This window comes from Rhinatrema bivittatum, chromosome 11 (genome assembly GCF_901001135.1).
Source record: "Rhinatrema bivittatum chromosome 11, aRhiBiv1.1, whole genome shotgun sequence".
Classification (NCBI taxonomy): Eukaryota; Metazoa; Chordata; class Amphibia; order Gymnophiona; family Rhinatrematidae; genus Rhinatrema; species Rhinatrema bivittatum.
The window spans coordinates 89,205,331-89,233,250 of record NC_042625.1 but is presented as its reverse complement, the minus strand read 5'-3'; the positions used below and the strand labels follow the sequence as shown (position 1 = coordinate 89,233,250).

Sequence of the window (27,920 nt, the reverse complement as noted above, 5' to 3'; positions counted from 1 at the left end):
GAGGGCTGGTTAGGCGGAAGACCAGCTCCAGCCCTGTCCCGCATCCCTGTGCGGCTTCTGTGGGGGGTGATTCCCGACTTCAACCTGTTGAACCATGACCGCACTATTTACTGAACAGTGCCTTAGGTGGTCCTCTTTAAGTGCACCAGCCTTACCGCCTGGTCCCATCAGTGGCACTGAAGCAGTCTTTAGATTAAAAAAAAAATGCACTGCCTGTGTGTTGCTCCCGAGGACGACATTTGGTGTAACCAGTGCGCAATCCTGGCTGCATCAGGAGGTGCCACGAGAGGTGACTGCTTCAGAGGTCTGGGATTGTGCCAACCCAACCGTGGACCAGATCGTGCTGGAGAGGAGAGCTCTGTGAGTTAACACAAACACCTTTCATAGATCTTTACCAAAACCACAGTTTTCCATTCCATGGACGCTCACATAAGATTCGGATTTCTCATAATATAAGAGGTGTGAGTCCATCTGGATATGAGGAATTAAAGGTCAACCAAATGCAGGAGCTAACTTAATACGATTGGGACTAGTTTTCTAATTTTTCTGCTTTCCCCCACCCCATTCCCCAGGTCTGTGCAAAAGGAAAGGGCAAAGTCTTTGAAAACTAATCACAAAAGTATTAAATTATAAGCATGTGCATTTGTCACATCCGTTTCGGTGGGTATGCGAGTTTGCCTGTATTTTTAATAATGAGATACACGCAAGTCCGTGAGGTAGGCGCGTACCCATCGAACCGGATGTGACACTGGCACAACCCTATTAAATGATCTCAGCTACACCAAGTTTGTGGACCTTTAACTCTAGGTATCTGACTTCAAGCAAAGCCCCTTTTAATATACATAATTTTCAGATTTGCAGGGAAGAAAGTGCCCCAAATCCTCAGGTACTACAGGACCTGAGTCTTCCTCCTGGCACTGCCTCTGCTGGGGAAGGAAAGGCGTTTTGCTCCCCTGGGGAGGTGCAATAAAATTCACAGGACTGGCTGAAAGCCAAGAGAATTAACACGGACAGATTACCCTGACATTCCTCCACCCTCCCACTGTCTTTTTGCCCCACCTTCTCGGGACTATAAAAAGGCAAAAATAATACCTGGGCTCACCTGCTGCCAGCTACTCCTACCTCCGTGTCGTCTTTCAAAACCGACTACAGGTGCTTTGGGCTAGCTTTTGTATTATTATTATTATTATTATTTTGCTGTACTGAATCTTGAGACAAGGACGAAAAAGTGCCAGAGGGACCAAGTATTTTTCCGGTAGACACAAAATGAGGAAAACCCGTCAGTACCTCTGGCCCAAAGTCATTAATCTTACAATTGTTCTTTTTATTTTTTCCAGCTGAAGGTCAGAGACAGAACTGGAAGATGAAGACCTTTCTGGGGATCGCCCTCACTCTGTGCTTCCTGCAGATCGGTAAGAAACCTGTGAGATTTGATTTATACACACGGATAGGGCCAGAGAGGGGTGGAGGGACCCCCCTGCTGCCTCGGGATCTGATGCCTTTCCTAGAGCTACAGATGTTCTGCCTTACAAAATGTAATCTCAAGCGCTATCTGTCTGACCCCTGCAGCTGAATTATCGCGCCCTGTCCCACCGGCTCGGGGCTTAGCGATGGCCACGGAGCTCTCCCTGATGTTATCAGCTCTGGGCACGTTTCTTCCATTCAATAATGCAAGTCATTAGTTTCAAAAGTAAAATATGATATTAACACTAGAGGGGAAATGAGTATAGGACATGTACTAAGCTCTGTTAAATTGGGGACTCTGTGCATAGTCCGTGCTTCTGCAAAGCCGCGGGTACTTTCGGACTGGCAGACTCCTGGCTCCTTCTCAAACATTGAATCAAGCAGGTGCGAAGGCAGAGCGCGTTACCTGTGAGCAGCAGAATGGGGAGAGGGGATTCAAGGGTCTGGGTTATTTAGGCTCCCACCCCCCACCCTAAACAGGCTCCCTCGGGTGCGCGTCTTTGTAATCCGCGCAGGCTTCTCCCCATTCGGCAAAAACGCTCACCGGGGAAATGCAGCCGGGAGCTGCTTCTTTACCGGGCTGAATCCCTTTCAGAACTGTTCTCATTCACTTTGGATGATTCTTTGATAGTTTGTCAGGTTAAGTAGAAGTCAGTTTTGCTCTGTTTTAGCAGCAATAAAGAATCTTTTGCCAGATAGGCTGCTGTGCTGTTAAAAAGCAGGTTTCAGTGAATGTTATTATGGACGTACATTTGAGGAAGGGAAGTTATTTGACAGAATGGCTGCTCCTGTCCTGTAAAACCGCAATAAATTAACATCTCTTCTCTCTTTCTTTCCAGCGTTGGCTGTAGTTGATCTCAGTCCACCCTGTGCTTCAGATGAATATCTAGATAATGGCTCTTGCGCCTGTAACACCTCCATGTACCCAGTCACAAACACCAGTGAGTAGCAGAAGCTGCGATGGATCAGTCCCTTTCATTGCTAAGTCACACAGAAGCAGCCCAGTCAGCGCAATGAGAGGTCTCTAGGCCTTGGCAAAATTCCCCAGTACTGGCACAGAATCTTACTGTGCACCCGATACAATCCTGGCCACAGAATCTTCCTGGTCACCCAATACAATCCTGGCCACAGAATCTTACTGTGCACCCGATACAATCCTGGCCACAGAATCTTCCTGGTCACCCAATACAATCCTGGCCACAGAATCTTACTGTGCACCCGATACAATCCTGGCCGCAGAATCTTACTGATCACCCGATACAATCCTGGCCGCAGAATCCTACTGTGCACCCAATACAATCCTGGCCGCAGAATCTTACTGTGCACCCAATACAATCCTGGCCGCAGAATCTTCCTGGTCACTCGATACAATCCTGGCCACAGAATCTTACTGATCACCTGATACAATCCTGGCCACAGAATCTTCCTGATCACCCAATACAATCCTGGCCATAGAATCTTACTATGTACTCAATACAATCCTGACCCCAGAATGTTACTGATCACCCAATACAATCCTGGCTGCAGAATCTTACTGATCACCCGATACAATCCTGGCCGCAGAATCTTACTGATCACCCGATACAATCCTGGCCGCAGAATCTTACTGATCACCCGATACAATCCTGGCCGCAGAATCTTACTGATCACCCAATACAATCCTGGCCGCAGAATCTTACTGATCACCCAATACAATCCTGACCCCAGAATGTTACTGTGCACCCAATACAATCCTGGCCACAGAATCTTACTGATCACCCAATACAATCCTGGCCGCAGAATGTTACTGTGCACCCAATACAATCCTGGCTGCAGAATCTTACTGATCACCCAATACAATCCTGGCCGCAGAATGTTACTGTGCACCCGATACAATTCTGGCCGCAGAATCCTACTGATCACCCAATACAATCCTGGCCGCAGAATCTTCCTGATCACCCAATACAATCCTGGCCGCAGAACCTTACTGATCACCCAATACAATCCTGGCCGCAGAATCTTCCTGATCACCCAATACAATCCTGGCCATAGAATCTTACTATGTACCCAATACAATCCTGACCCCAGAATGTTACTGTGCACCCAATACAATCCTGGCCGCAAAATCTTACTGATCACCTGATACAATCCTAGCCACAGAATCTTACTGATCACCCAATACAATCCTGACCCCAGAATGTTACTGTGCACCCAATACAATCCTGGCCACAGAATCTTACTGATCACCCAATACAATCCTGACCCCAGAATGTTACTGTGCACCCAATACAATCCTGGCTGCAGAATCTTACTGTGCACCCAATACAATCCTGGCCACAAAATCTTACTGTGCACCCAATACAATCCTGGCTGCAGAATCTTACTGTGCACCCAATACAATCCTGGCTGCAGAATCTTACTGTGCACCCAATACAATCCTGGCCGCAAAATCTTACTGATCACCTGATACAATCCTAGCCACAGAATCTTACTGATCACCCAATACAATCCTGGCCGCAGAACTGTGCTTGACCTGTTCTGGTATTCACAATTCCAAAAGTATCAGAGGAAGGGGAGATTCCCACTTTATGCAAACCTAATGCAAATAGCCTTTCTTTATGTATTTATGCATTTAGTAAGGAGGACTAGCCTAGTGGTTAGAGCAGGGGGCTACGAACCAGCAGACCAGGGTTCAAGTCCTGCTGTCACTCCTTGTGACCTTGGGTAAGTTACTTTACCCTCCATTGTCTCACAGTACAAACACTTAGATTGTAAGCCCTCTGGGGATAGAGAAATACCTACAGTACCTGAATGTAAACCAGTGTGATATCTCCATTGAGATCAAATGTTGGTATATTAAATTTATTAGTTTATTTTGCATAGAGAAATCCCCACATATTACAAGACAGGGCAAGGATGGAGGGAGAATAAAGAAAAGCAATGCATAAGACTGGCACTTTATAAAAGAGGCATCCTCATGTCCCCTCATCGTCCACACTAACAAGCAGATGCATTACCACCCCGATTAAAGTGGGCACTCATGATAGAGCACCCGCTCTCCTAACTCATGCCAATCCATGTCTCCTGGGCGCATGATTCAATATGAAAATGAGCTGCCGTGTTAACAAAGGAGGCACTAGAAGAAATTGTCTGTCCCTAGCACCTCCTCAGCATCGGCTGCCAAGGAGAGGTGGCTATCAGTGGTTTAGGAAAACGGATACTCAGTTTTATGAGCATCCATGTTCTAACCCGTGCACAGCCGTAGGTTAGGGAAGTGGACATTCGTAAATTGAGTGTCCGCTTTCCTACCCTGACCACCAGCAACATTTTTTTCTTTACCTTACTCCTTATTTCAGTTCCTCCAGCTTAATGTTGCAAGGAGCTACAGAACATAAGAACATAAGAACATAAGAAAATGCCATACTGGGTCAGACCAAGGGTCCATCAAGCCCAGCATCCTGTTTCCAACAGTGGCCAATCCAGGCCATAAGAACCTGGCAAGTACCCAAAAACTAAGTCTATTCCATGTAACCATTGCTAATGGCAGTGGCTATTCTCTAAGTGAACTTAATAGCAGGTAATGGACTTCTCCTCCAAGAACTTATCCAATCATTTTTTAAACACAGCTATACTAACTGCACGAACCACATTCTCTGGCAACAAATTCCAGAGTTTAATTGTGCGTTGAGTAAAAAAGAACTTTCTCCGATTAGTTTTAAATGTGCCCCATGCTAACTTCATGGAGTGTCCCCTAGTCCTTCTACTATCTGAAAGAGTAAATAACCGATTCACATCTACCCGTTCTAGACCTCTCATGATTTTAAACACCTCTATCATATCCCCCCTCAGTCGTCTCTTCTCCAAGCTGAAAAGTCCTAACCTCTTTAGTCTTTCCTCATAGTATTTTCTACTTTTCTGTCAATTTTAGGGACTCTCAAGACTTAGTGCCTGCTCCGGGCAGAGTGCACTTTTTTTTTTGCATAGGTGGATTATAGTTAATCCCCTCATCAACATGGATTTACATGTGATGAGCATTATCACCTACGTGTTGGTTTGGATGTGCGTTTTGGATGCGGTAATCTCCTTATTGTATAAGGGGATTTGGACGTGCATGTAAAGCCGAGCGCTCAGCTGAATGCATTATATTGCATCGGCCTGTATAGGAGGCTGGGCTCCCAGCAGCCTCGCTCGCCTCTCTGCTCCATCTTAACACTGCACAAAACTGAGACCCGCATTGTTTCTGTCCCTCAGCGCAAAATCCATCTCCTGTCCTGCAGTGCCTGCCTGGTGTGATGGTGCTGACGATCAGCAGGTGCCAGCTGGAGGCGATGGGGCTGAATGCCAGCAGCATGGAACTGCAACTGAACTCCAGCTGTACAGGAACCCGGGGGATATCGGCCAATAACACAGCTCAGATCTCCATTTATGCTACTACTAAACTGGGAGACTGTGGCACCAACATGACGGTAAGAACGAGAGAAAGGTTTAAGGATCAATCCTCTCCTTGTGTCATACAAGAGCAAAGTATCATCTGCAGCATACACTCACCTGCCCTACATAGTCTATGTGGCCCCTGCAATGTAGTCGAGGTCAGGGGTGCTCAATCTCTAATGCATATTCATTAGGGATACCCTGAAAACCCAACTGGCTGGGGGGGGACCAGTTTGAGCACCCCTGGTCTAGGTCACGAGATCTTCCATTGTTAGAGACCCCTAGTGCTAGAACCCAAAGTAGAGCTGGATCTACCCTTAATAATCCTAGGGCAGAAGAACTCCAGAGAGGGGAGAGAGAGGAGTGAAACAGAGGAGCTGTGGAGAGAGAGGAGGGTGCTAGATCAAGCAGCCAGCACAGAGCAGGGGAACCTGATCTAGATCCCATGCTGGGCTCCTGAGCAGCAACTTTGAAATCCAAACCAGTGGAGGATGTAAAGGCACCGCAGATCTACGAAATTGTGAGTCCAATGGGATTCCCCATCCGGTGGAGGAATGCAGTAGTGCAGCCAGGTCAGTACAACTGGCTGCAATGGAAGTAAACAGACTGCAGCTTAAAAGAAGAAGCTAATGTACTTTAATTTTTAAATGAAATGGAAAATGCAACAAAATACATGCGCTTTTGCTTTGTTTAAAAACAAAATGAAAAAATCCACAACTGTCTTCTTTTTAGTTGTGACTTTCATTTGAGAAAGTCAATGAATAAAAAACCTAAGATGTGAAACTCCTTGTCCACACCACCCCCCAAGCTTCCCTCAGACCTTTCTTACCCATTCTGGGGGTCTCCAGGGTAAAAAGGGGCAGGAGTGATCCCGGGGTGCTCCTGCCCTGCTGCCTCGGGTTGGAAAATGGCACCAGACAGCCCTGAGGCTGGCACCATTTTGTCATATGGCTTTTTGGTTTTACCTACAGAAATGCCTTTGAAAATTTCCTTACCGGGGGGGGGGGGGTAATTTTTCTCAGGGACTTCAGCGGGTAAAGTAGTGCTTCACCCCCAGAAATGGCCCTATAGGAAGTCGTGCGACCGATACCCCAGGTGCAGTGACGGAGAGGCATTCCAGGGTGAGAGTCTGGGCAGGTTGGGGTTTATATCCGTGCTTTTTTATTTATTTATCTCAGCAAATCTACATGCACCAAACAGCAGGATGAAATTGTGTGTGCTTAATTTTGCTGGGATCATTTTAAAGGAGAGTAAAGCATGTAAGTCCACTTTGAACTGCATGTAATGTGTGTGCATACTGGCCTGCTAATTTATGTGTGATGTTATGAAATTACCCCGATCTTGTTTGTTTACGCTGTTTCATTTTGTATTGTGACTAAATTTTTTTGCCTTTTTTTCTAAGCGTTTATATATACACACATACGTATGTTGTATTTATGCATCAGCTAGGGCTTTTGCTTAGGCCACTGAATAATTCAAAATAAATAAAATAATTAACTGTAAGAAAACCACCTAAAAATCTTCTGTTTCTTCCAATCTGAACGGTATGAAATGGCTCTCAGAAAAGAGTGCTGTGATTGGACAGAAGAGCTCACGTGACCGTACTTACCTGCTGCACAGTGATCCCAAGCAGTAACAGGGCACCTGATTTAAAGGGCTAGCACCCTGCTGCGCCCCTTCTGCCTGCACTGGGGGCACTGGAGCCTCAGACTCTTTATTTGGACTGCACAAGGAAGGTTAACAACAGGTTTCAGGACTGGATGACCCATTTCTGATTTTTTTTCCAAAATCCTTTTTTTTATTAGAGAGCAACACAGGTACAATCAACAACCCAATCTTAGATGATGCCATTTCTGATTTTAACCATCTGCTCACATAGATTTATAGCTCTGATTGCTTTATGAAAAGTGGCAGGGTGGGGGAAGGAGGCTATCATTTTCCAATTACACAAAAAAAACCCTCAAAATTTTGTTTTGTTTCAGTGTTCTAGCTTTGGTTAAAATAATTGAGTGTGTGTTAAATTGTGTCAATACCCACCAAAACAAGGAAACAAAGAAACCAAAACAATCTTTTTTTCCCATGAACATTCCTAATGAAAAGCATGAACTATGAATCCCGCATATCGTTGGGGGTAAAACGGGGACTGGATCAGCCTGCTGTGAAGAGTTGGAGCCAGGTGGTAACACTATACAGACCCCACAGCCCCATTGGCAGGTCTGGTTAGGTATAGGTAAGGATGTGGGATATTTGAAGGGAAATGCAGGCTGGTTAGGAGATTTGGGACTCTTAGTTACTATAGTTAGCCTTCCTGTCTGTTCTTCTGAAGGCGAGGCAGCCTAGTGGTTACAGCAATGGCTTGAGAATCAGGAACGCCGGTGACCAAGTCCTTCAGCTACATCCTGACTGCCTCTGCTTCACTTACTAACACAGACTGGAAGCTCTCTGGGACAAGGACTAGGTGTGTGCATTTGTTTCTTTTGCAAAATATTTTTCATTCTGTAAAAACACATAGCGCGAATAAGAACAGAGATCAATAACCACACCAGTGAAAATGTTATGTACAAGATCAGAACAAGAACAGATACAATTCAGTGCTTCTTGTATTTCCACATTTTTCTGTTTAGTGAAATAAGTTCCAACATAAGATCTAGGAAGTCAAGTCTGCCTACATCTTTACTGCTGATTAATTTGTCATTACTAATTCTAGCCCATTTATCATGCCAAATAAAGTCAGGAAAAAGAGACCTAAGCAAAGACAGGTCATGGCGCAAGAGCCAGCAGGAGAGCATTTGTAATTTATATAGAAACTTGGAAATGATCACCATTTTCAGGAGTGCGCAATGCCCATAAAGGACAAAGGGAGATCCTTCCACATCTGCAACTGCATTTTTAAAGAAGAATAACTTCAGTTACCTTTAGATCATAAAGAGAAGTAAGATCACGTGAGATCCAAACCCCCAAATATTTCGGTCTGCTCTCAGCTCACAAAAAAGGAAAAAGTGCCATTCCAAGAATGCAAAAGGTCCACATCTACCGCCAAATCTTCTGATTTATCAAAGTTAATGTTTAGCCCTGCAGTCAGACGAAATTGAGAAAACAAGTTAGCGATCGCAGGAATGCCCTCACAGGGATCACCTGCAAAAAGCAATATGCCCTGGGCAAACAGGGAGAGCTTCAGTGTCTGCATGCCCACTGTAATACCCGGAAAATCTTCAGCTGCCCAAGGGCTCTCTATGGCCAAAATGAACAAGAGCAGGGAGAGGGGGCACCCCAGCCAGACTCCACAGCACAGACTGAACTTAGGGACCATTGACAAGTATACGAGTGCTAGGGCTTTTATACAGAACTTTCAACCTGTTCAAAATATTGCCTGACAAACAAACTGCACCAGAGCCTAAAGCATAAAGTCCCATGAAGAAGCATCAAAAGCTTTTTCAGCATCTAAACTTAATATCACTGCTTATTTGTTATCTTTCTGGCACGGAGATGTAATCAGTCTCTCAATGTTTTTGACCCCCGTGCTTCCCCGCTTACAAACTCTGTTTGATCGGCTAACACCAAGTTTGGAAGTAGGCCATTTATTCTATGCGCTAACGCTGCTGCTAAAATATGCACGCACATGTTATAAAATCAGGCGTAGATTTGTGAGCGCCAGGTTGCGCGCATAAATCTATGCCCGCGCGTAAATATTAAAATCCAGTCCATAATGTTTAATTTCACCTTTTAAACAGATTCAACAATTTTTTACGCTTCATTGTTGAATGGACATCATCATCATTTAAAGTAACCATGTTAACCCTCACCATAACCCATTAAAAAAAGAGGAGAAACAGGAGCATGCCATGAAAGTTCAAAGCATGCCTACAATGGTGAATCAATCTGGGCCATGACATCCAGAGCCCCAAATCAAAATTAGTTGGCCAAAGATAAATAAGCAGTGCATATGAAAGGGTGGAAGGTTACCATTCACATCGAAATCTCCCCAGGGACCACACAAACTCTCACTACCAGAACAAACATACAATCCACAGATACACACAAAACAGAGGCATTATGACATCCTCCGTTTTATTCACCATTCCCTTCCTAATTCCCAACATTCTGTTTGCTTTTTTGACTGCCGCAGCACACTGAGCCGACGATTTTAATGTGTTATCCACTATGACACCTAGATCTTTCCTGGGTGGTAACTCCTAAGATAGAACCTAACATTGTGTAACCACAGCAAGGGTTATTTTTCCCTATATGCATCACTTTGCAGTTGTCCACCTTAAACTTCATCTGCCATTTGGATGTCCAATCTTCCAGACTTGCAAGGGCCTCCTGCAATTTATCACAATCCTCTTGAAATTTAATTACTCTGCATAATTTTGTGTCGTCGGCAAATTTGATCACCTCACTCGTCGAACCCCTTTCCAGATCATTTATAAATATATTAAAAAGCACCGGTGGGCACTCCACTGTTTACCTTTTTCCACTGTGAAAACTGACCATTTAATCATACTCTCTGTTTCCTGTCTTTTAACCAGTCCTATCCCGTGACTTTTTAGTTTTCTTAGAAGCCTCTCATGAGGGACTTTGTTGAATGCCTTCTGAAAATCCAAATACACCACATCTACTGGTTCATCTTTGTCCACATGTTTATTCACCCCTTCAAAAAATATAGCAGATTTGTGAGGCAAGACTTGGGTAAATCCATGCTGGCTGTGTCCCATCAAACCATATCTATCTAAATGTTTTGTGATTTTATTCTTTATAACAGTTTCCACAATTTTTCCCAGCACTGAAGACAGACTCACTTGTCTAAGGTTTCCCAGATCACCCCTGGAGCCCTTTTTAAATATTGGGGTTACATTGGCCACATTCCAGTCTTCAGCTACAATGGATAATTTTACTGATAGGTTACAAATTAATTGTAATAGGTCTTAAATTTCATGTTTGAGTTCTTTCACAACCCTGGGGTGTATACCATTCGGTCCAGGTGATTTACTTCTCTTCAGTTTGTCAGTCTGGCCTACTGCATTTTCCAGGTTCACCGTGATTTGGTTCAGTTCATCTGAATCAGTTCCAGTCTTCCAGACTTGAACGTGAAACTTAACTAACAAGAACGAGGCATGGCCATTTAGCTGCTAATGACAAAGAGTCATGTAGATGCAGCCACAGTTTATTATCAAAATCATATGAACTCTAGCCGCAAATGAGAAACAGAACAAAACACAACAAGAAAACTGCAGATATTCCAAAAAGGTTCCACAGTAGAACATAGAAACATGACAACAGAAAAAGACCATATGGTCCATCCGACCCGTCCATCCATCCAGTTAATTTAGCTTTATAATTCTCATCACTTCCTTAGAGATCCCTGTATTTATCCCTTGCTTTCTTGAATTGATACTACTTTAGTCTCCCCCACCTCCAATGGGAGGCCATTCCACGCATTCACCACCCTCTCTGTAAAGAAATATTCCTAAGATTACTCTTGAGTCTACCATCTTCCAACCTCATTGCATGACCCCTTGTTTTTGTGTCTCCTTTCCAGTGAAAGAGGCTCACCTCCTGTGCAGAGCCATTAATCCTTCCAAAGGCTGCACAAATACAAACGAATCACAGCACCTGCATCACCAAAGTGCCACTCACCAAAAACAATATTGCAATCCATCAGGCTCACTCACCCCCGGCACCATCTAACAGAGCCAAAAAGCAACTGCTTCGGATTTAGTAGCAAAGAACAAAATTCTGCCATCATGATGCACTCTAAGCTTGGCCGAGAAGAGAAAATGTGATCCCTCTGCGGTACATTTCTTTTCACCTGTCTGCCATGTGGGCAGAAAAATCATTGAAGTGAAGAATTGTATGGTTTCGATAGTCCATGGAATTTTGCTTGCAGTAAGCCTGAAAGGGTTTAAGATCCAGGCTATTATAGGATGAGGTCTGTCCATCTTGCTCCCATAGACCAATGTGCTGCACCCTATCACAACAGTGATGGTCTTCTGGTGTAGCGAGGCCCAGATGATCTGGGAGTCATTTTTCTATAAATGCATACAAATCTGCTTCCTTTATTGATTCCGACAACCCCAGTGTTCTTATGCAGTTGCACTGATTGTGGTTTTCCCTGATCCTTAGTTTTGTCGAGGAGGGCCGTGTTGTGAGCACGCAAGTCAGCAAGCTGACAGTTGGCTTCATTTGTCCTGTCTTCTTGTGCCAAGATCGAGATGCATTACCTGGCTAGATCAAGTCTTCTCGGGTGACTTTCCAGGCCCCACTTGGTTTCTTCCATTGCCACTTGCAGTTTAATAAGACGTTCATCAAGCCTAATCAAAAAGGAGCCTCACTGGGCTCAGCCATGAGGTCATAAAGTGGCTCGGCAAGGCAAGAAGGGGAGAAGGGCTCCTGATTGCATCTGCTGATGCATCGGCCGATGAGTTGGGGGGATAACTGCCTTGCCACAGCTTAAAAAGATTGCAACAATTGTGACTATACTGTTGTGAAGTTACTTTTTGTGAGTCTAGTGTTGGGTCAAAATGGCATTTGAAGAGTGGCGTCAGTGGTTAGAAGGGGCTCAACATCTGGTAATTGTGTACACTGATCATAAAAATCTAGAATATTTGTGTCATGCACAACGGCTAAATCCTCGACAGGCTCATTGGTCTTTATTTTTTAGTCATTTTAATTTCTTTTTACGCTACAGACCAGCTTCTAAAAATGTACGAGCGGTTGCACTTTCTCGTATCTCTGAACCTGAGGATTTACCTTCCATTCCCCAATATATTATTGATCCTGCGAAAATTCATCTTACAGTTACTGATGTTTTACCAGCAGGAAAGATGGTTGTGCCTTATCGGTTACGCAAAAAAGTGTTGTCTTGGACCCATGATTCATTTACAGCAGGTCACCCAGAGAGGCTTCGTACTCAGGAACTTTTATCTCATTATTATTGGTGGCCACAAGTAATCCAAGATATTAGAGCTTATGTAGATTCTTGTCCAACCTGTGCCAAACAAAACCCTTTACCTGGACATCCTTGGGGATTGTTACAACCACTTCCTATTCCTGTGGAACCATGGACTCATCTTTCTACAGATTTTATTGTTGATTTACCAATGTCTGAAGGGAAACAAGTAATCTGGGTAACTGTAGATAGATTTTCAAAAATGGCACATTTTGTAGCTCTGAAAAAACTTCCAACTGCTTCTGAACTGGCACAACCTTTCTTTGATCATATCTTCCTTTTACATGGACTACCTCAGCATATTAATTCTGATAGAGGACCTCAATTCACTGTGAAATTTTGGAGAGCACTTTGCAAGAAATTTGATATTCAGTTGGATTACACATCGGCTTTTCATCCACAGGGTAATGGACAAGTAGAAAGAATTAATAGAATTCTTAAAACTTATTTACGTTCATTCATAGATGAAAGACAAAATGATTGGGTATCTTTATTATCATGGGTGGAATTCTTGTATAATCACCATACTCAATCTGCCACAGGATTCCCACCATTTCAAGTGGTTTATGGAAAACAATTAAAACCACCTCTGCCTCTACCATTGGATGTAAATTCACCTGCAGCTCAAACTACTGCTTTACAATTGTAATCACTCTGGAAGGCTACACGGGATAATTTAATTAGAGCTAATTCAGCAGCCAAAAAGACTACGGATAAGCACCATAGAACAGCACCCATTTTTCAACCTGGAGACAAGGTTTGGCTTAGTACACAGAATATCCATCCAAAATTACCTTCCATGCGTTTGGCTCCCAGGTATATCGGACCATTTGTAGTTACTGAGCGAATTGGATTAGTGTCTTATCGACTTAAATTGCCTTCTAAACTTAAAATTCACAATGTATTTCATGTCTCGCTACTCAAGACCTTAATTACTAGAGATGTGAATCGTGTGATCGATCGTCTTAACGATCGATTTTGGCTGGGGGGGGAGGGAATCGGATCATCGCGGTTTTGTTTTGTTTTTTTTAAATCGTGTAAATCGTAAATCGGGGGACCCCCAGGGACTTTTGGCCAGCTTGGGGGGGCCTCCTGACCACCACAAGACTTGCCAAAAGTCCAGCGGGGGTCCGGGAGCGACCTCCTGCACTCGAATCGTATTTGCCGTATTGCAAAATGGCCATATGGCTGGCGCCATTTTGCAATACGGCAAATATGATTCGAGTGCAGGAGGTCGCTTCCGGACCCCCGCTGGACTTTTGGCAAGTCTTGTGGGGGTCAGGAGGCCCCCCCAAGCTGGCCAAAAGTCCCTGGGGGTCCAGCGGGGGTCCGGGAGCGATCTCCTGCGCTCGTGACGTCGGGGGACAGGAACCAAAATGGCTCCGGTGCTACCTTTGCCCTGGACAGGGCTACAGGTAGCACCGGCGCCATTTCTATTAACGCACCCGTGGCCCGAGAGTGGAAGATCACACCGGGACCCCCCCACTGGACCCCAGGTAATTTAAAACATTTTGTGGGGGTTCGGGAGGGTGGGGGATTTATTTTAAAGGGTCGGGGTGGGTTTTAGGGTTGTTTTAGTGTGCCAGTTTTCCCGCCCTCCCCCTTCCCCTCCCCCTTCCCCCGATTTACGATTTTTGATGATAAATCGGGGGAATTCCTGTTGTATATCGCCTCTAACGATTTTTGACGATTTAAAATAAATCGGACGATATTTTAAATCGTCAAAAAACGATTCACATCCCTATTAATTATGTCTAGATTTCAAAGTATTCCATCTGAATCTTCAACTACAGCAGTGGATGCGGACATTATATATCAAATACAGGATATTCTGGATGTTCGCTTTTTTCATAGACGTTGAGAGTATTTAATTTCCTGGGAGGGTTTTGGTCCCGAGGAGAACACCTGAGAACCAGCTTCGAATATTTTAGACAAATCTTTACTATTACAATTTCACCAGGACAATCCAAATAAACCTAATCCTCCAGGAAGGGGGAATAAGAGAGGGAGTACTGTTGTGAAGTTACCTTTTGTGGGTCTAGTGTTGGGTCCGCATTTTCGCCGACTTTGCCGGTCTGCACGTCGGTCAGAGGGTTCCACAGGGGTTGCTTCAATCTCGCAGCCGACATTTGCGTGCCTGACGTCGGCTTGCCAGCATGCGCTTTAGATAGGGGGACCTCGAGGAGTTATGGGGCTCGAGCTGATTCCTATGCGGACTACAAAATGTACGTCACAACTTTATTTTTATAACTGTAATGAGAAGGAGCGTTCTGGTTGCCTTGGCAACCTAACAGCAACCCTGAACGCAGCTTCTCAGTTTGTCTCTGCATACGTTTTTTTCTTTATTTTTGTTTGATGCCTTGAATTAATATATTTATTGAATGGTAGTTAAATATTTACTTGATCCTGATGTTCCTGTTTGAAAACTAATTTATTCTGCAATGGTTTATGAATAAATATTTCTTCTGAACTTCCTCTGAACTCAGTTCCATTCATCAACTCAAAGTCAGTTCTCTGAAAGACTGTTTTAATTTTAAAGATCCATTTTTTTATTTCTAAGATCATTAATCAAACAAGAGTCCACAAAATAAGCTATTAACAGTTTTTAACATATACTGCCTTTAAACATCAAACATATATGAAACTGCCACTTTTTCCACCTTTAATGTAATCAATTTTTTATATATGTTTGATGTTTAAAGGCAGTATGGTCACAATTGTTGCAATTGTTTTAGGGGTTGACTTTGTTAAATGCCTTGGAGCAGTAGCTGTTATAGTTTACCCCAGTAAGAGGAGATTTGGCGTTTGCAGCTTTAAAGGAGGCCGCTTGGAAAGCAGCTCCCTCTTCTCCGCGCGGTAGGAAGGCATCAGAATCGCTGCGGTAAAGTCTCTACTCATCGCCACCACCACAAAGAAACAGCTTGGCCCGCGCGCCGCCGGCCAAGAAGTCAGCAATCCCCGCGCAATGGAGCCCAGAAAGGGGAAGGCAGAAGCTGGTCGGCTGCGGAGGAATGAGCACAGGAAGAGGAGAGAAGCAGAAGTATCAGCTTCCGATAATAAAAGCAAAGGGAAGGCACCCCAGCATGTGAGGCTGCAGCTCGGAGGCTCTCTGCGAAATGGATCAAAACCAGGTGTCTGCCGAGCCTGAGGAGGAAAGCAAGCATGGTCTCTGCAGCGGCAAACCGGGCCACCGGCAGAGCTAAAAGGAGCAAGAAGCCGGCTCCCGGTAAGGAATGGTCCCCTCCTGTCTCCAGTGCTTCTGCTGCCTGCAGACCGAACGCAAGTGCCAGACGGGGTCGGGAGCAGGCGTCGGATCGAGGATACAGGCGGGGCCGCTAGACAGCCCGAGGACGGCAGCTAATTCTGCGGCTGAGGCGAGGTACAGAGCGGGTCCGCGATCGGATGGAGGCTGCAAGAGCACAGAGCGGGGAACTACCGGTGAGAAGGTGGAGAGCACGGAGCGGCACCGCCAATCGGGGGCGCTCCAGCCCAGGGTACCACGCCCCAGCCGCCTGCAGGTGAATCCCTCAATGACGGCAGCGAGGCTGAGGGCGAGTTGGGGGTCTGTGGAGATTTGAGGAGTTCAGAGGATTAGGGAGAACCGCCAAAGGGTGCGGCAAGGATGATGAAAGGAATGAAGGCTTCATTTAAGCTACTGGGCAGCAGAACGGAAAAGTGGCTCAGAGGAGCTTTTAATGTAGGAGTCTCCCGGGGGTCTGAATCCTCCACTGCTAGCGATTCAGACTCAGAATCTGAGGCACGGGGGTGGAGTTGGGTCTGGATATTGGGGGGAGGAAACGTAGCACGCGGACATGGTCCAATGGCACCACTTGGTGTCTGCATCCCCGAGAATATAAAGCGGAAGCTATGGAAAGGAAATATGAGGATGTGTTTCCGCTCTTGTTAAGGGATCCAGAGGAAGGGAAAACTGACAGAAAAGTGGGGGAGGGGAGGGGGGCGAAGAAAAATCAGCGAGTGCCAAGACCTAATAATAACCGATCTTAGGCTTTCGTGCATTAGCCGGCATCGTGGGGGGAAAGGCCCGATTTGCGTGCAGGTATTCCGACTGCATAATCAGGGCCCACAGAACGGACGGGGGTTGGGCCCGGTTGAACTGTGATGGAAATACAGGCAGACGTTAGCTTGTAGCAAATCCATGAATTGGGGGGGGGGAGGTTAGGGATATAGACCCCGTGGCTCCGTGAAATGACTCCACAGTGGCCGCAGTCCTTTCGGCCAGGGTTGGGGCCTTTGCCCGGGGGTGGTGGGACGTGGCAGCGGTCACTGCCCTCGACACTTGGCCCCCGGGCAGTGATCTCTGAATCGCCCTGCCGGCAGTTTAACCATGGCCTGCACATGAAAGCACAAACTCACTGTGGGGGGGCGGGCACGCAGCCGTGCAAGGCTGGAAGGAAGCCCAGGGGCCTCATCAGGGTCAATACGTACGTATTGTAAGCCGTACCTTAGCTAGTCAGAATGCATAAGATGTCATTGCACCTTGAATGGTAAATAATGCTGCGGCCTGAATTTTCTACAAAGAGACTGCCTGACGACTCGGACTGTGTGCTCTCAGTTTTATGTGCTGGGCAGGTGGGAGGTCGGGCCTACAGTGCACACGTTATGCTCTTATAGATATTTGCTGCAGCATTTCATCCGACACCATAACCAAGACCGTGGAGTTTTGGTACTCAGAGCCTCACGATCCACAATAAATATTTACACCTGCGTCCCAGCCTGTTCAGAAGAGGAAGCAACTCATATTAAACAGCATTTTCAATGCACGGCCTCTTCAAACGCTGGGCTAGCGAGGAGGTCTTCAGGAGCCTCACCCCCCCCGTGTCCCATTAAGTGCAGAGCATAACTGGAAGTCCGCCCATTTCTTTCTAAACAAAATGAAAAACACCACAAAACCCTCATGCTTCGCTCTAATTAAAAACGAAAAGAAAAAGTCCCACATTTTATTATTTCAGCCCTCTGAAGCACATGTGCCCCTTCTATGGGAGCTTCAGATGTAGAAAGGATCCCAGATCCTGACTACATCTGAAGATGTAGAAAGGATCCCAGCCAGTGCCGTCCACTACGAGGACGGCACTGGCTGGTGCTGCTTTATTGTACGGCCGTAGGCTGTACAGCTGTGAAACAAAATGGCGCCGGCCTCATGCCCAGCCAGTGCCGTGTTCAAACTGGGATTGAATGGGGATCGCTCCTTCCCCTTTCTACGATGAAGTTCCCCGCTGAAGGGATATTCGGGAGGAGCCATATTTCTTTTTCGGGGGGGGGGGTGCTGGGGTTTACATTTAATGCTTTAGCATCACTTCTATCCCACTTCCTCCATACGGTGCTTATTTCAGTTCGGTAAACAAACCAACCCAGAATAAACATGAAACAACTTGAAACCCGAATAACCTCCCCCTCCTCTCCAAAAAGGAAAAATGAAATGAAATGAAACCATTTTCCCGGCACATCCCTAGCAGGGACTCACCATACCTGATACTTATCACCATTGTTCAGTGCTGTGTACGTCCTCTGTCATTATAACAATTATAAACATTCTTCTTCTTTTATTTCAGATAAATAATAACCAAGTAATCTATAGCAATGTTCTCGTTATCTTTCCTCTTCTCGTGGGAAATTCATTCTACATAACAGGCAACTTCAGCCAGGATTTCTCCTGTGCTTACAATCTCACCATGCAGGTGGCCCTGGCGACCACTCTACATCCGGTGATGGGGTGAGTACTGTTATTGCATGAGCTTTGATGTAAGGAATCCCCCCTTATAATAAAGCTATTATCATATCCATTATGACAGCTATGTGCAGTGACCAGGAGACTTCTTATACAGGCAGCAACACTCACTTTATTTTAAGGCAGAAAGTAAAGTTAGTTCCACAGATCATACCAAGACCTCCTGGGCACTATATCTGTCTATTCCTGCACATGGTGCCACCCTGGGTTCTGGTTTCTGTTACTCTGAGGAGGCTTCCCAGGGTCTCTGTGACACCAACTGACTGTTCACAGGATCAGCAACCAAGGAAGAGGCTGCGGTCAGAGACCAGTGAGAATCTGTATTATGTTTCCCAGCTTGCAGGCTGCCCCACGAGTTGGTTCACTCAACCCAGCATCAGCCTTGGCCTCCTCAAGGTGCAACAGGACATCATCAACATGTGGCCAAATACTGCCACTGATCCCATGCAGCTGGATGCCACCGCTCCTGCATTCATCCAGTGCTTCACTTTAGGTACAGGTGCGCCCGACACTGCTGGATTTTAAAGGGCCCGTGGCAGGAAAAAACCCTTGGTTCCCCCTAGATGACATCAGACACTGTGGCCTATAAAAGGCCCTTACTGAATCTGCTTGGATGCTCTCAGCAACAGGTCCACCTACTCTCCGTAGCAGTATGTGTTGTCCAGCAGCCTTGGCTTTGGTTCTTCAGTTCCAGCATCCTTGTCTTCAGTTCTTCAACTTCTTCTCTGCCTGCCTGCCTTCCTTCCCTGCCTATCTGTCCCTCCTTTCCCTTTGGACAGACCCCAGTTTGACTTTGGCCTGATCTTGAATATACTTGACCACCGCACACCACTAACCATTGCCTGCCTCTGGATATGGTTAGACCTCTGTCAGCCTACCCAGCTACTCTACAACAACCTTGCATGCCATCAGAGGAGGCCCCCATCTAAGACCTGCCGGCTCCGGATTTCAAAGGCTCAACCCGAGAGAAATGAGGACTGATAAAGATGAAGCTCCAGCTGGGTCTCTGCTTTGTCTGGGTCTGCCTGCCTATGGTGGGAAGCTACAGAGTTCCTCCCTGCAGTTTGTGCCAATCCTGCCTCAGCCCAAGGGTCCACCAATGCAACAATCTGAACCCACTCCAGTCCTCTGTGGTTTAACCATGATGATGGTAGCACCCAGAGCTGAGATACAATCAAAAGTCTACAAATAATAACACATGCAACTACAAACACCAACACACCCAAACACATATACAAACTCAGATATATGGCCAAGACCAAGGGCTTTCAGTCGATCCACATCCTCCTTGACCTATCGACTGCTTTTGACAGCACTGATCGTCTACTCCTTGACACATAAGAATATAAGAACATAAGAATATACCATACTGGGTCAGACCAAGGATCCATCAAGCCCAGCATCCTGTTTCCAACAGTGGTCAATCCAGGCCATAAGAACCTGGCAAGTACCCAAAAACTAAGTCTATTCCATGTTACTGTTGCTAGTAATAGCAGTGACTATTTTCTAAGTCCACTTAATTAATAGCAGGTAATGGACTTCTCCACCAAGAACTTATCCAATCCTTTTTTAAACACAGCTATACTAACTGCACTAACCACATCCTCTGGCAACAAATTCCAGAGTTTAATTTGCGTTGCGTGAAAAAGAACTTTCTCCAATTAGTTTTAAATGTGCCACATGCTAATTTCATGGAGTTCAGATATAAAATACAAATTATGCTTTTCCCCATTCCCTCCCCTCACAAAGAAGGATTCACAACCTCTAACCACAAAACATACATGCACCCATACCCACCTAGTCCCATAAAGACACACAGAGGCACAGCTCTAGCACTAGAAGTGCATTCATGTGAACAGGATCTTCTCTCATGTGCGACACCAACAGGAATTCTCAGAAAGCAGCAGCACAGGTCCAGGGCTGTTCTGAGAACGGGGCATGGGCAGTCCGTGGCCCCGACGTCTGTTTACAAGTTCATGCCCTGCTGCAGAGTTTCTCTCGCTCGCACTGGCTGCCCCCTCACAGGCTGAGCCTTAGACACCCTTGGCCAGCAGCAGCCGTCCAGACTCTTGTACCCTGGCTTCCACAGGCCATGAACACAGCAGGAATTATGTTTCATCATTTGATTGTGCTTCTCTCTCATTCCAGCTCCACCAGTTTAGCGGTTCCTGCAGGAGTAGGAAGTGTGCAGGTGATGATGGCTGCATTTATGGATGACAGTTTCACAGTCCCTCTCACAGACGCTCAAAAGGTTTTCAGCATCCAGGACCCACTGTACCTTGGTCTGATAACACCGAACCTTGATGGAAGTCAATTCTCAGTGCACTTGAATCGCTTGTACGCCACTGCAACCAATGACTCCAACGCTGCTCAGGAATACGACGTCATTGTGAATGGGTAAGGGCACCTGAGGGTCCATGCTAGCCACTGTCCAATAGAAAGCCCAAAAAGCAAGATGAGTATTTTTCCTGTTTCTACAGTTAAAAGCAATAACTGGTGATGAGGCCATCCATGAAGAGGAAGCCGAGAGATCTCATTTAACCCCCAAGCTACTGCAAAAGTTTCAGAAGAAATTATTCCACATTCTTACAGACCCGAGATCAAACACAGCTGTCAGGCCTGCCAACATTCCAGCTGTTTTTCAAGCAGAGTAACTTCCTTCTCTCTGTGAAAGTAGCTGCCTTCAGTCTTCTATAACCCCTTCATGGAGGTTTGAACCTGCACACATCTGGGAGCAGCTGTTCTCAGACCTGTATTAGTTAATCATAATTGTGCTAGGTAACGAGCACGTTGGGTCAGTAATTTGGCATGGGTTTCTATTTCCTTCTCTCAGTTATTTGACCTATCTATGACATATCCCTGTCATGACTAATGTGCCCTTATTTGAGCTCTCTATTTGGAAAGTGTAAAATAAACAATGGTGATGATAATTTCACCAATGAATTTCTTATGAGGCTAAATGCTCTTCACGCCCTGGGAGGAAGTTGAGTCAAACAATTATGGCTGGCATTGGGACAGCTGTTAGCTTGCAGAATAGATCCTTTTCCTTGCTGGTCCCCAAGTTATGGAATGAGCTGTCTCTGTTGATTAGACAGGAAAAAGATCTAAGGCAGTTTCAGTGCAAATTAAAAACATGGCTGATAGCTGAGGGAGTTGTAGATAGAGCTAATGCTAATAGCTAAAGGAGATGTTTTTATACTGTGTGACATGGAGGGAAGATGAATGTATTGGATGTTTTATTTTTAATGTTGTGGTTTTATTTTATTTGTATTTATTTTATGGTTATGGGTGTGTTATTGTTGATTATAGGAATGTTTTATATTACTTTATGCCCACAAGCAAAGAAGGAGAGAGGATCTGCACTCAGAATTAGTCCACACATCAAAAAGAGAGATGCATAAAGAATTACACAGTCCTTGTATTTTTAGAAATCAATTGCAATGTAGATTTTATTAGGCATAAATTTTGTCAGCCTGGCAGCTTCACTGCTTCTTATATTACTTTATGTACATTGCTTTGGGTGATTTTATTGTAAAATCTGGTAAGTGATTCATTCATACATTTTATTAAATAAATACAGGTTTTGAAGTACGCACCTTAGATGTTTATATTCTGAGAAGAAATTCCTTGGAGTGCATCAAGTTCGGTTTGGAGCTGAGACTAAAAACGTGAAATGACAGTAGAAGAAGAAAGGGACAGAGTTTAGTGCTCTCTCCCTGATGTAGGCAATTAGCGAAGGGCTGGGAGTTTCTCACTTCATTTTGCTCACCACATCATTTATGACAGTTCCTTATCCTGCAAACCCTCCCTAGGCTGCAGTTTCCTGACAGCAGATAGGTAAAGGGTTCATTTACTACGCATTTTTCTCATAGACACAAAATAGGAAAAAACCTTTTAGTAAATGACCCACTTGGTGCTGAGTCTGGCACTAAGAGGTCCCTTTGTGTCTCCTCTCTCCCTCTCCTAGGTGTCCGGCACCCGACCTGAGTCCTATCGTAACTGTGCAATACAACGGCAACGGTATTGAAGCTCGCGTTATCCTGAAAGTCTTCATGATCGCCGGTGCATCCGAACTCTACCTGTTTGGAGAAGTTGGGATCTGTCCGGGGACCTGCCCTGATGTAAGGAGCAGGAAACCCTACAGGGACGTTCTCTGTTTGGGTCCACATTGCCCCATACATGACTGAGCAATTGGGTCTCACATTCTCCTGCACGCTCCCTTTTTCTTCAGTTTCTCTTTCGCTCTCTCCTCTTACAGGTGTGCACTGTCTACCTGCTCAAGCAGTGTAGAAAGATTTGGGGTCTGGCTCATTTGCTAGCTTTTAATTCGTTCATTTCTCTAATTAAGGCACTATGCATCTGTTTGACTATGTAATTATTTTCTGCATACGCTTATTAACTGATTTCTTTTTTAAGTATCTATTTCCATTTCGGCTTCATTATTTTCATTCCTGATTTTTTTTTTATAATTTATTTTATTCTTTTTCAGTTGTGGTTAAAATATTGCAGAACAGGAAGAAGTAAAAGCATTGCTATATTATGGGTAGCCTTTAATGACCAAGCAGTTAACTTGCTTTTTCTTTGCAGACCTGCACCATATGGTAATCAGGGGGGAACAGTAGGATTCCGTACTCAGAAGCAATGTGTAAGGTATGTCACTGTCTAGAAGTGCTAAGGCACTCGGTTTTCAGTGTATTTGAGTATAAAGGAGGAGTGGCCTTGTGGTTAGAGCAGTGGGAACCAGAGAAACCAAGGCTTGGCGTCGCAGTTTTCCCCACCTTTTGACCTGGGATAAGTCGCATTTTCCATTGCTGTAGGCAGCCACTTAGATTGTGTACATCCTTTAGCATGATATGTAAAAAGAACCATTATATATTCTATGTATTTACAAACATTTATAATCCGCTTATTGGGGATGTATAGGAGAATATTCGACATTTAAACAATGTACTATGCTCTATGGTGTGTTTATTCATTTAATAGAAGGATTTGAACTAAAAACAATAAATATTACTAGGGGTTGCGCCCCTGCTCGCTTTGCTCGCCAGGCCTGCCAGTGGGCTCTCCGCTCTAGATTCCATGTTCGTGCCTAGGAGGAAAATACAAGCTGGGTAGGACCAGAGACTTTTAATGAAAGGAAGGACAGAGAGAGCTACAGAATTCTCCACCCCTCCCTCCTCTCCCCCCCCCCCCCCCCTTGACTGAATGTGTGTGGATGTTAAGGGAACCCCCAAAATAAGAGAAAATGATAATTGCATGACGACACCAAAAAGCGGGTAATGACTTCATTAGCCGGATGTGTGCAACTGCTCTGTTGGGGGTGGAGGAATGGGAGCAGGTCTCTGTGCATGGGGGAGGAGCATTCAGTGGGGACGGGGGTAGGTCAGAAGGAGTACAGAGGGTGTATGAAGGTGGGGGCTGTTGCAAATGGTGATGACGGGGGGTGCAGGTGGAAATGGGGTATATGGTGATGGGTGAGGTGCATGACTGTGATGGTGCTGGGAGGTGTGAGTGATGTGTGGTGCACTCTCCCCCTTGCAACCTGCACTTTCTCCCCTTACCCCTCGCCTCCTCATCTGTGTGAGAATGGTGTGCATGTGCTGTGGATGTATAAGTGGTACTGGAAGGTGAGAGGAGTGTGTGTGTGAGTGTTTAGTGTGTGCATGTGCACATTTCCCTTTTCTCCCCGTGTGTGTGTGCGCTGGTAGGGGGAATGTGTATGTGTTTTAGGAAAGTGAGAGTGAGGGTGTGAGTGTTGGGGGATGAACTCTTTCCCTCTTACAATCTCCACAGACTCCCTCTCCCCCTGTGTGTATGGGGTGAGTGGATGTGTGTGTGTATGTTATGGGTTGGTGTGAGTGGTATTAGGGATGAATTAGAAGGGGGGGGGGAGGTGTATGTGTATCTCTGCCCCTCCACCCCTCTCTCCATCCTGGGTATGTGTCCGGGGGGGGAGGGGGTTTGGTGTGTGTGTCAGGGAATAACTGAGCATGTGGTGTGTGTGTGGGGGGGGGGGGGGGTACATGTGTATAGGGAGTGTATGTGGTTGGTGGGGTAGGAGAGTCGGGGCTGTGTGCATGGTAGTGCTCGGGAAATCTCCCACCAGTCCTTCTGCTGCTGCTGGTGGGGCCCAGGAAACCCTATCAGTTCTTCTGCTGGTGCTTCCATTTGTTTTTGTTTTTGTGGTTCCCTTGCGCTGCCCACTCTACTTTCACTCCTGCTCTGTTTTTACTGGTGGGGCCCGGGAAACCCCATCAGCTTTTCCGTTGCCGGTGCCCTGCTCTGGGTGATGTCATTACAGCATGCATTTGTAGACATGGCACAGTGATTACCCAGAGCCCCTAATATTTTTATAATATAGAGAGATTATTCTAAAAAGAAAGCTAGCAATGTGTAAGGTAACCTGTCCTCAAGAGACCAAATGCAGAAGTTTGCTCTTGCCTTACAGATCCCTTTTTGGCTTCGGCACACAAGTGTGAAATTGTCCACAATTCTTAGCACATGCTCTTGCAAAATGAATGTGTGAATCTCGACTGCACTCTCATTTGTGCAGGAAGGTTAGGTGAATCGATGACGCCATCACAATTAGAAATGTGTTGTCCTTCTATTACAGATCCATGAGTATGAACTGAATACTGTCTAGGATTTCTGATGGGCAGTTTTCCTTCTTTTTTTTTTTTTTTTTTAAATTTAATCTTTATTAGGTTTTTTTTAAATCATGACAAAATACTGTCACATTATACATCTCGAATGTCTACATATTGCCAAAAATAAATAACTTTAGCTACATATTATACAGCCAAGTTATATAATATATTACTAAACCTATAATTCAAGAAATATAACTTCTTATATATTTATTTATTTATTTCATTTCTTTTCCTATACCGATGCTCAAGACTAGGTCTTATCGTACCGGTTTACAATGTAACTGAGGGGAAACCAATTAACATCAAGGTAGAAAGTAAAGTTACATTAAACAGGGAGCATAAAACCTGGGCAATGGAAGACAGTACAGAGTTTAAACTAAGAAACAATTAGAGAGAGATAAATATATAAATCAACAAAAACTGTAAGATACAAAAACATAGGTTTATCCTAGGCAGTTATTAGCCTGGTATGTCCAGAGGGAGAAGGAAAGGGTGAGGTTGGGTGGGGGGAAGGGATTGGGGAGGGGTGGGGGAGTGAGAGTCAGTGATGGTTGAGGAGATCCTTCAGCGGTAGGCTTCTGCGAACAGCCAGGTTTTCAATTTCTATAGACATTCTATTACTATGCAATGGCTGGAGATGAATTTTAAATTTGAGCAAAACAATGTAATGAGTTCCTTTCTACTAATAGAGAAAAACAAACTGGAACTAATGCCCTTGACTAATTTCTATTTTGAATACCTTTACCCAGAGATCCCTTCCCCCAACAGATTTTTAGCCTCTAGAAACTTTCTTAAATCAGAGGGTTCAAAATATACATAGGTTACGTCTTTTAACTTTAATATACACTTACAGGGATAATGAACCTTCATTTGAGCTCCCACTTTGCTAGCTAGTTGTCTCAGGGCTAAAAATTCTCTTCTTCTACTCTGGGTACTCTTTATTATATCAGGGAAGATCCATAGTTGTTGGTCAAAGTATTTAACAGCCCTATTTCTCAAGAACAATTTAAGTACCATATCCCTATCAGAGGGGCATATAAATCTGACCAAAACAATTCCTCTCTTATAAACTAACTCCTCACTCGAGTTTTCTAAAAGAGCAGTAATATTTAATGGATTTAACTGTGTGTCTTGCTGTTCTTCCTTTTCTCTGATTTTCCTTTTGGCAATAAAATACATTTTTGCCAGTGGTGGTAATGTTTCTTTTGGTATCTTCAAAACCGTCCCCATGTATTGCTTAAATTGTTCTTGTACTGAAATCCCTTTGAGTTGAGGGAAATTTATCACCCTTAGATTTAAATATCTTAATTCATTTTCGATTTTTACCATTTTTCTCTCCTGTATTGATTCTCCTTGTATAAGACCAGGTGTATTTTTTCTAATTGCTTTGTCCTCTGATCCAGATCTTGAATTCGTATTTTTTGTGTCTCATTCTGCTGTTCTATATTCAGAGTTCTCTTGTTCACATCTGTAACCACATCTGTAAGAACAGATATTGATTTTTCTAGAGTCACTATAGCCGACCATACATTGTCAAGCGTAATCTTCTTTGGTTTTTCAATCTTATGGGGAATTATGACCTCTGATTCGGAGGCTCTGACACTTTCCACTATATTGTGTATGCCAGAGCCTTCTCCTTCATCCTGTACACTAGGTTCTACACCTCCTCCTTCTTGTAGTACCTTTTCAAATAGAGATGATGTAGATAAATTTTCATCAAGTGGGGGTGAAGGAGTATTCGGAGCTCCCGGACTTAGAGATATAACTGAGGCAGGCTGGATTTGAAATTAAGTAACTGGACATAGTTGGAAACTTATTATTTCCTAAATTGAATCCTTTAGGCATTGAGAAATGCCGCATACTAAAAGAAAGGGAAAACTTAGGGAGGCAATGGCTACTTCCTCCCCTGTAACCCCTTCTCAGCTTAAAATAGAAAGTTTTTTCAACTCAGCCCCTGAAACTACTCCCGTTGAAGGAGGCGCTGTGATACCCATGAATGGGCAGTTTTCCTTCTGCTGTTTTCCTGATGTAACTGGCTAATTTGCTCCACTTATTTGCCCCGATTCCAGGTTCTCTTACTTGAATTTTCCAAACCACAAGATCCTGGAACTGCGGAAGCTTTAAAGGGAAGAGTGAGTGAAGCAACATTTGACTGTGTGGGGCTGGTGATCAAAAATCTGCAAATTGATATTGATTGTTTTCTGCTCCAGCCAAAATCCAGAATTGGATTGGTTTTTCAGGTTTGTTTAATGAGGGGACTTTGCAATCTGTGTTTTTTATTTACATACATCACTTGATTATTGTTACATTTTTATTATCAAATAAAATCTATTTCTAAAATACGTGGTTTGGTTCTTTTTGTCTGTGCTCTTTCTGTTGTTAGTTTTGCTTTTGCTACATGCTATTGGTTTACACATGTCCTTCCATCTGGGTTTATCAATAAGGAACCTGAGTTGGAGAATTGGTTCATCCTCTGCTCCTGGATATAATATACCTTCAGATTAGGTACAGTGGTTTGTTTTGGAATCAATTAGATTATGTTGTCAGGAATGATACTACAAGAACAAAGATTTACCAATGGGATTTCCTCTATGGAAAATTGTTCCATGTACCATGCAACAATTAAATTAAATGAATACCATTTTATTTCATTTTTTTTTATAGACTGCCTTATTCGAACAAAAATGTGACCCAAAGTGGT

The 27,920-nt window shown here is 44.5% G+C and overlaps 1 protein-coding gene across 1 annotated transcript; it reads left to right on the top strand.

The window, feature by feature from the left end:
- Positions 1-1,098: 1,098 nt before the first annotated feature.
- LOC115073438 (pancreatic secretory granule membrane major glycoprotein GP2-like) lies at positions 1,099-27,551 on the top strand. Its single transcript, XM_029571868.1, has 9 exons — positions 1,099-1,152; positions 1,338-1,412; positions 2,304-2,405; positions 5,695-5,909; positions 18,394-18,554; positions 20,718-20,966; positions 22,537-22,690; positions 23,157-23,219; positions 27,289-27,551. Exons 2-8 carry the CDS (start codon positions 1,364-1,366, stop codon positions 23,172-23,174), a joined length of 948 nt encoding a protein of 315 aa, XP_029427728.1. The 5' UTR covers positions 1,099-1,152; positions 1,338-1,363; the 3' UTR covers positions 23,175-23,219; positions 27,289-27,551.
- The last annotated feature ends 369 nt before the right edge of the window (positions 27,552-27,920 follow it).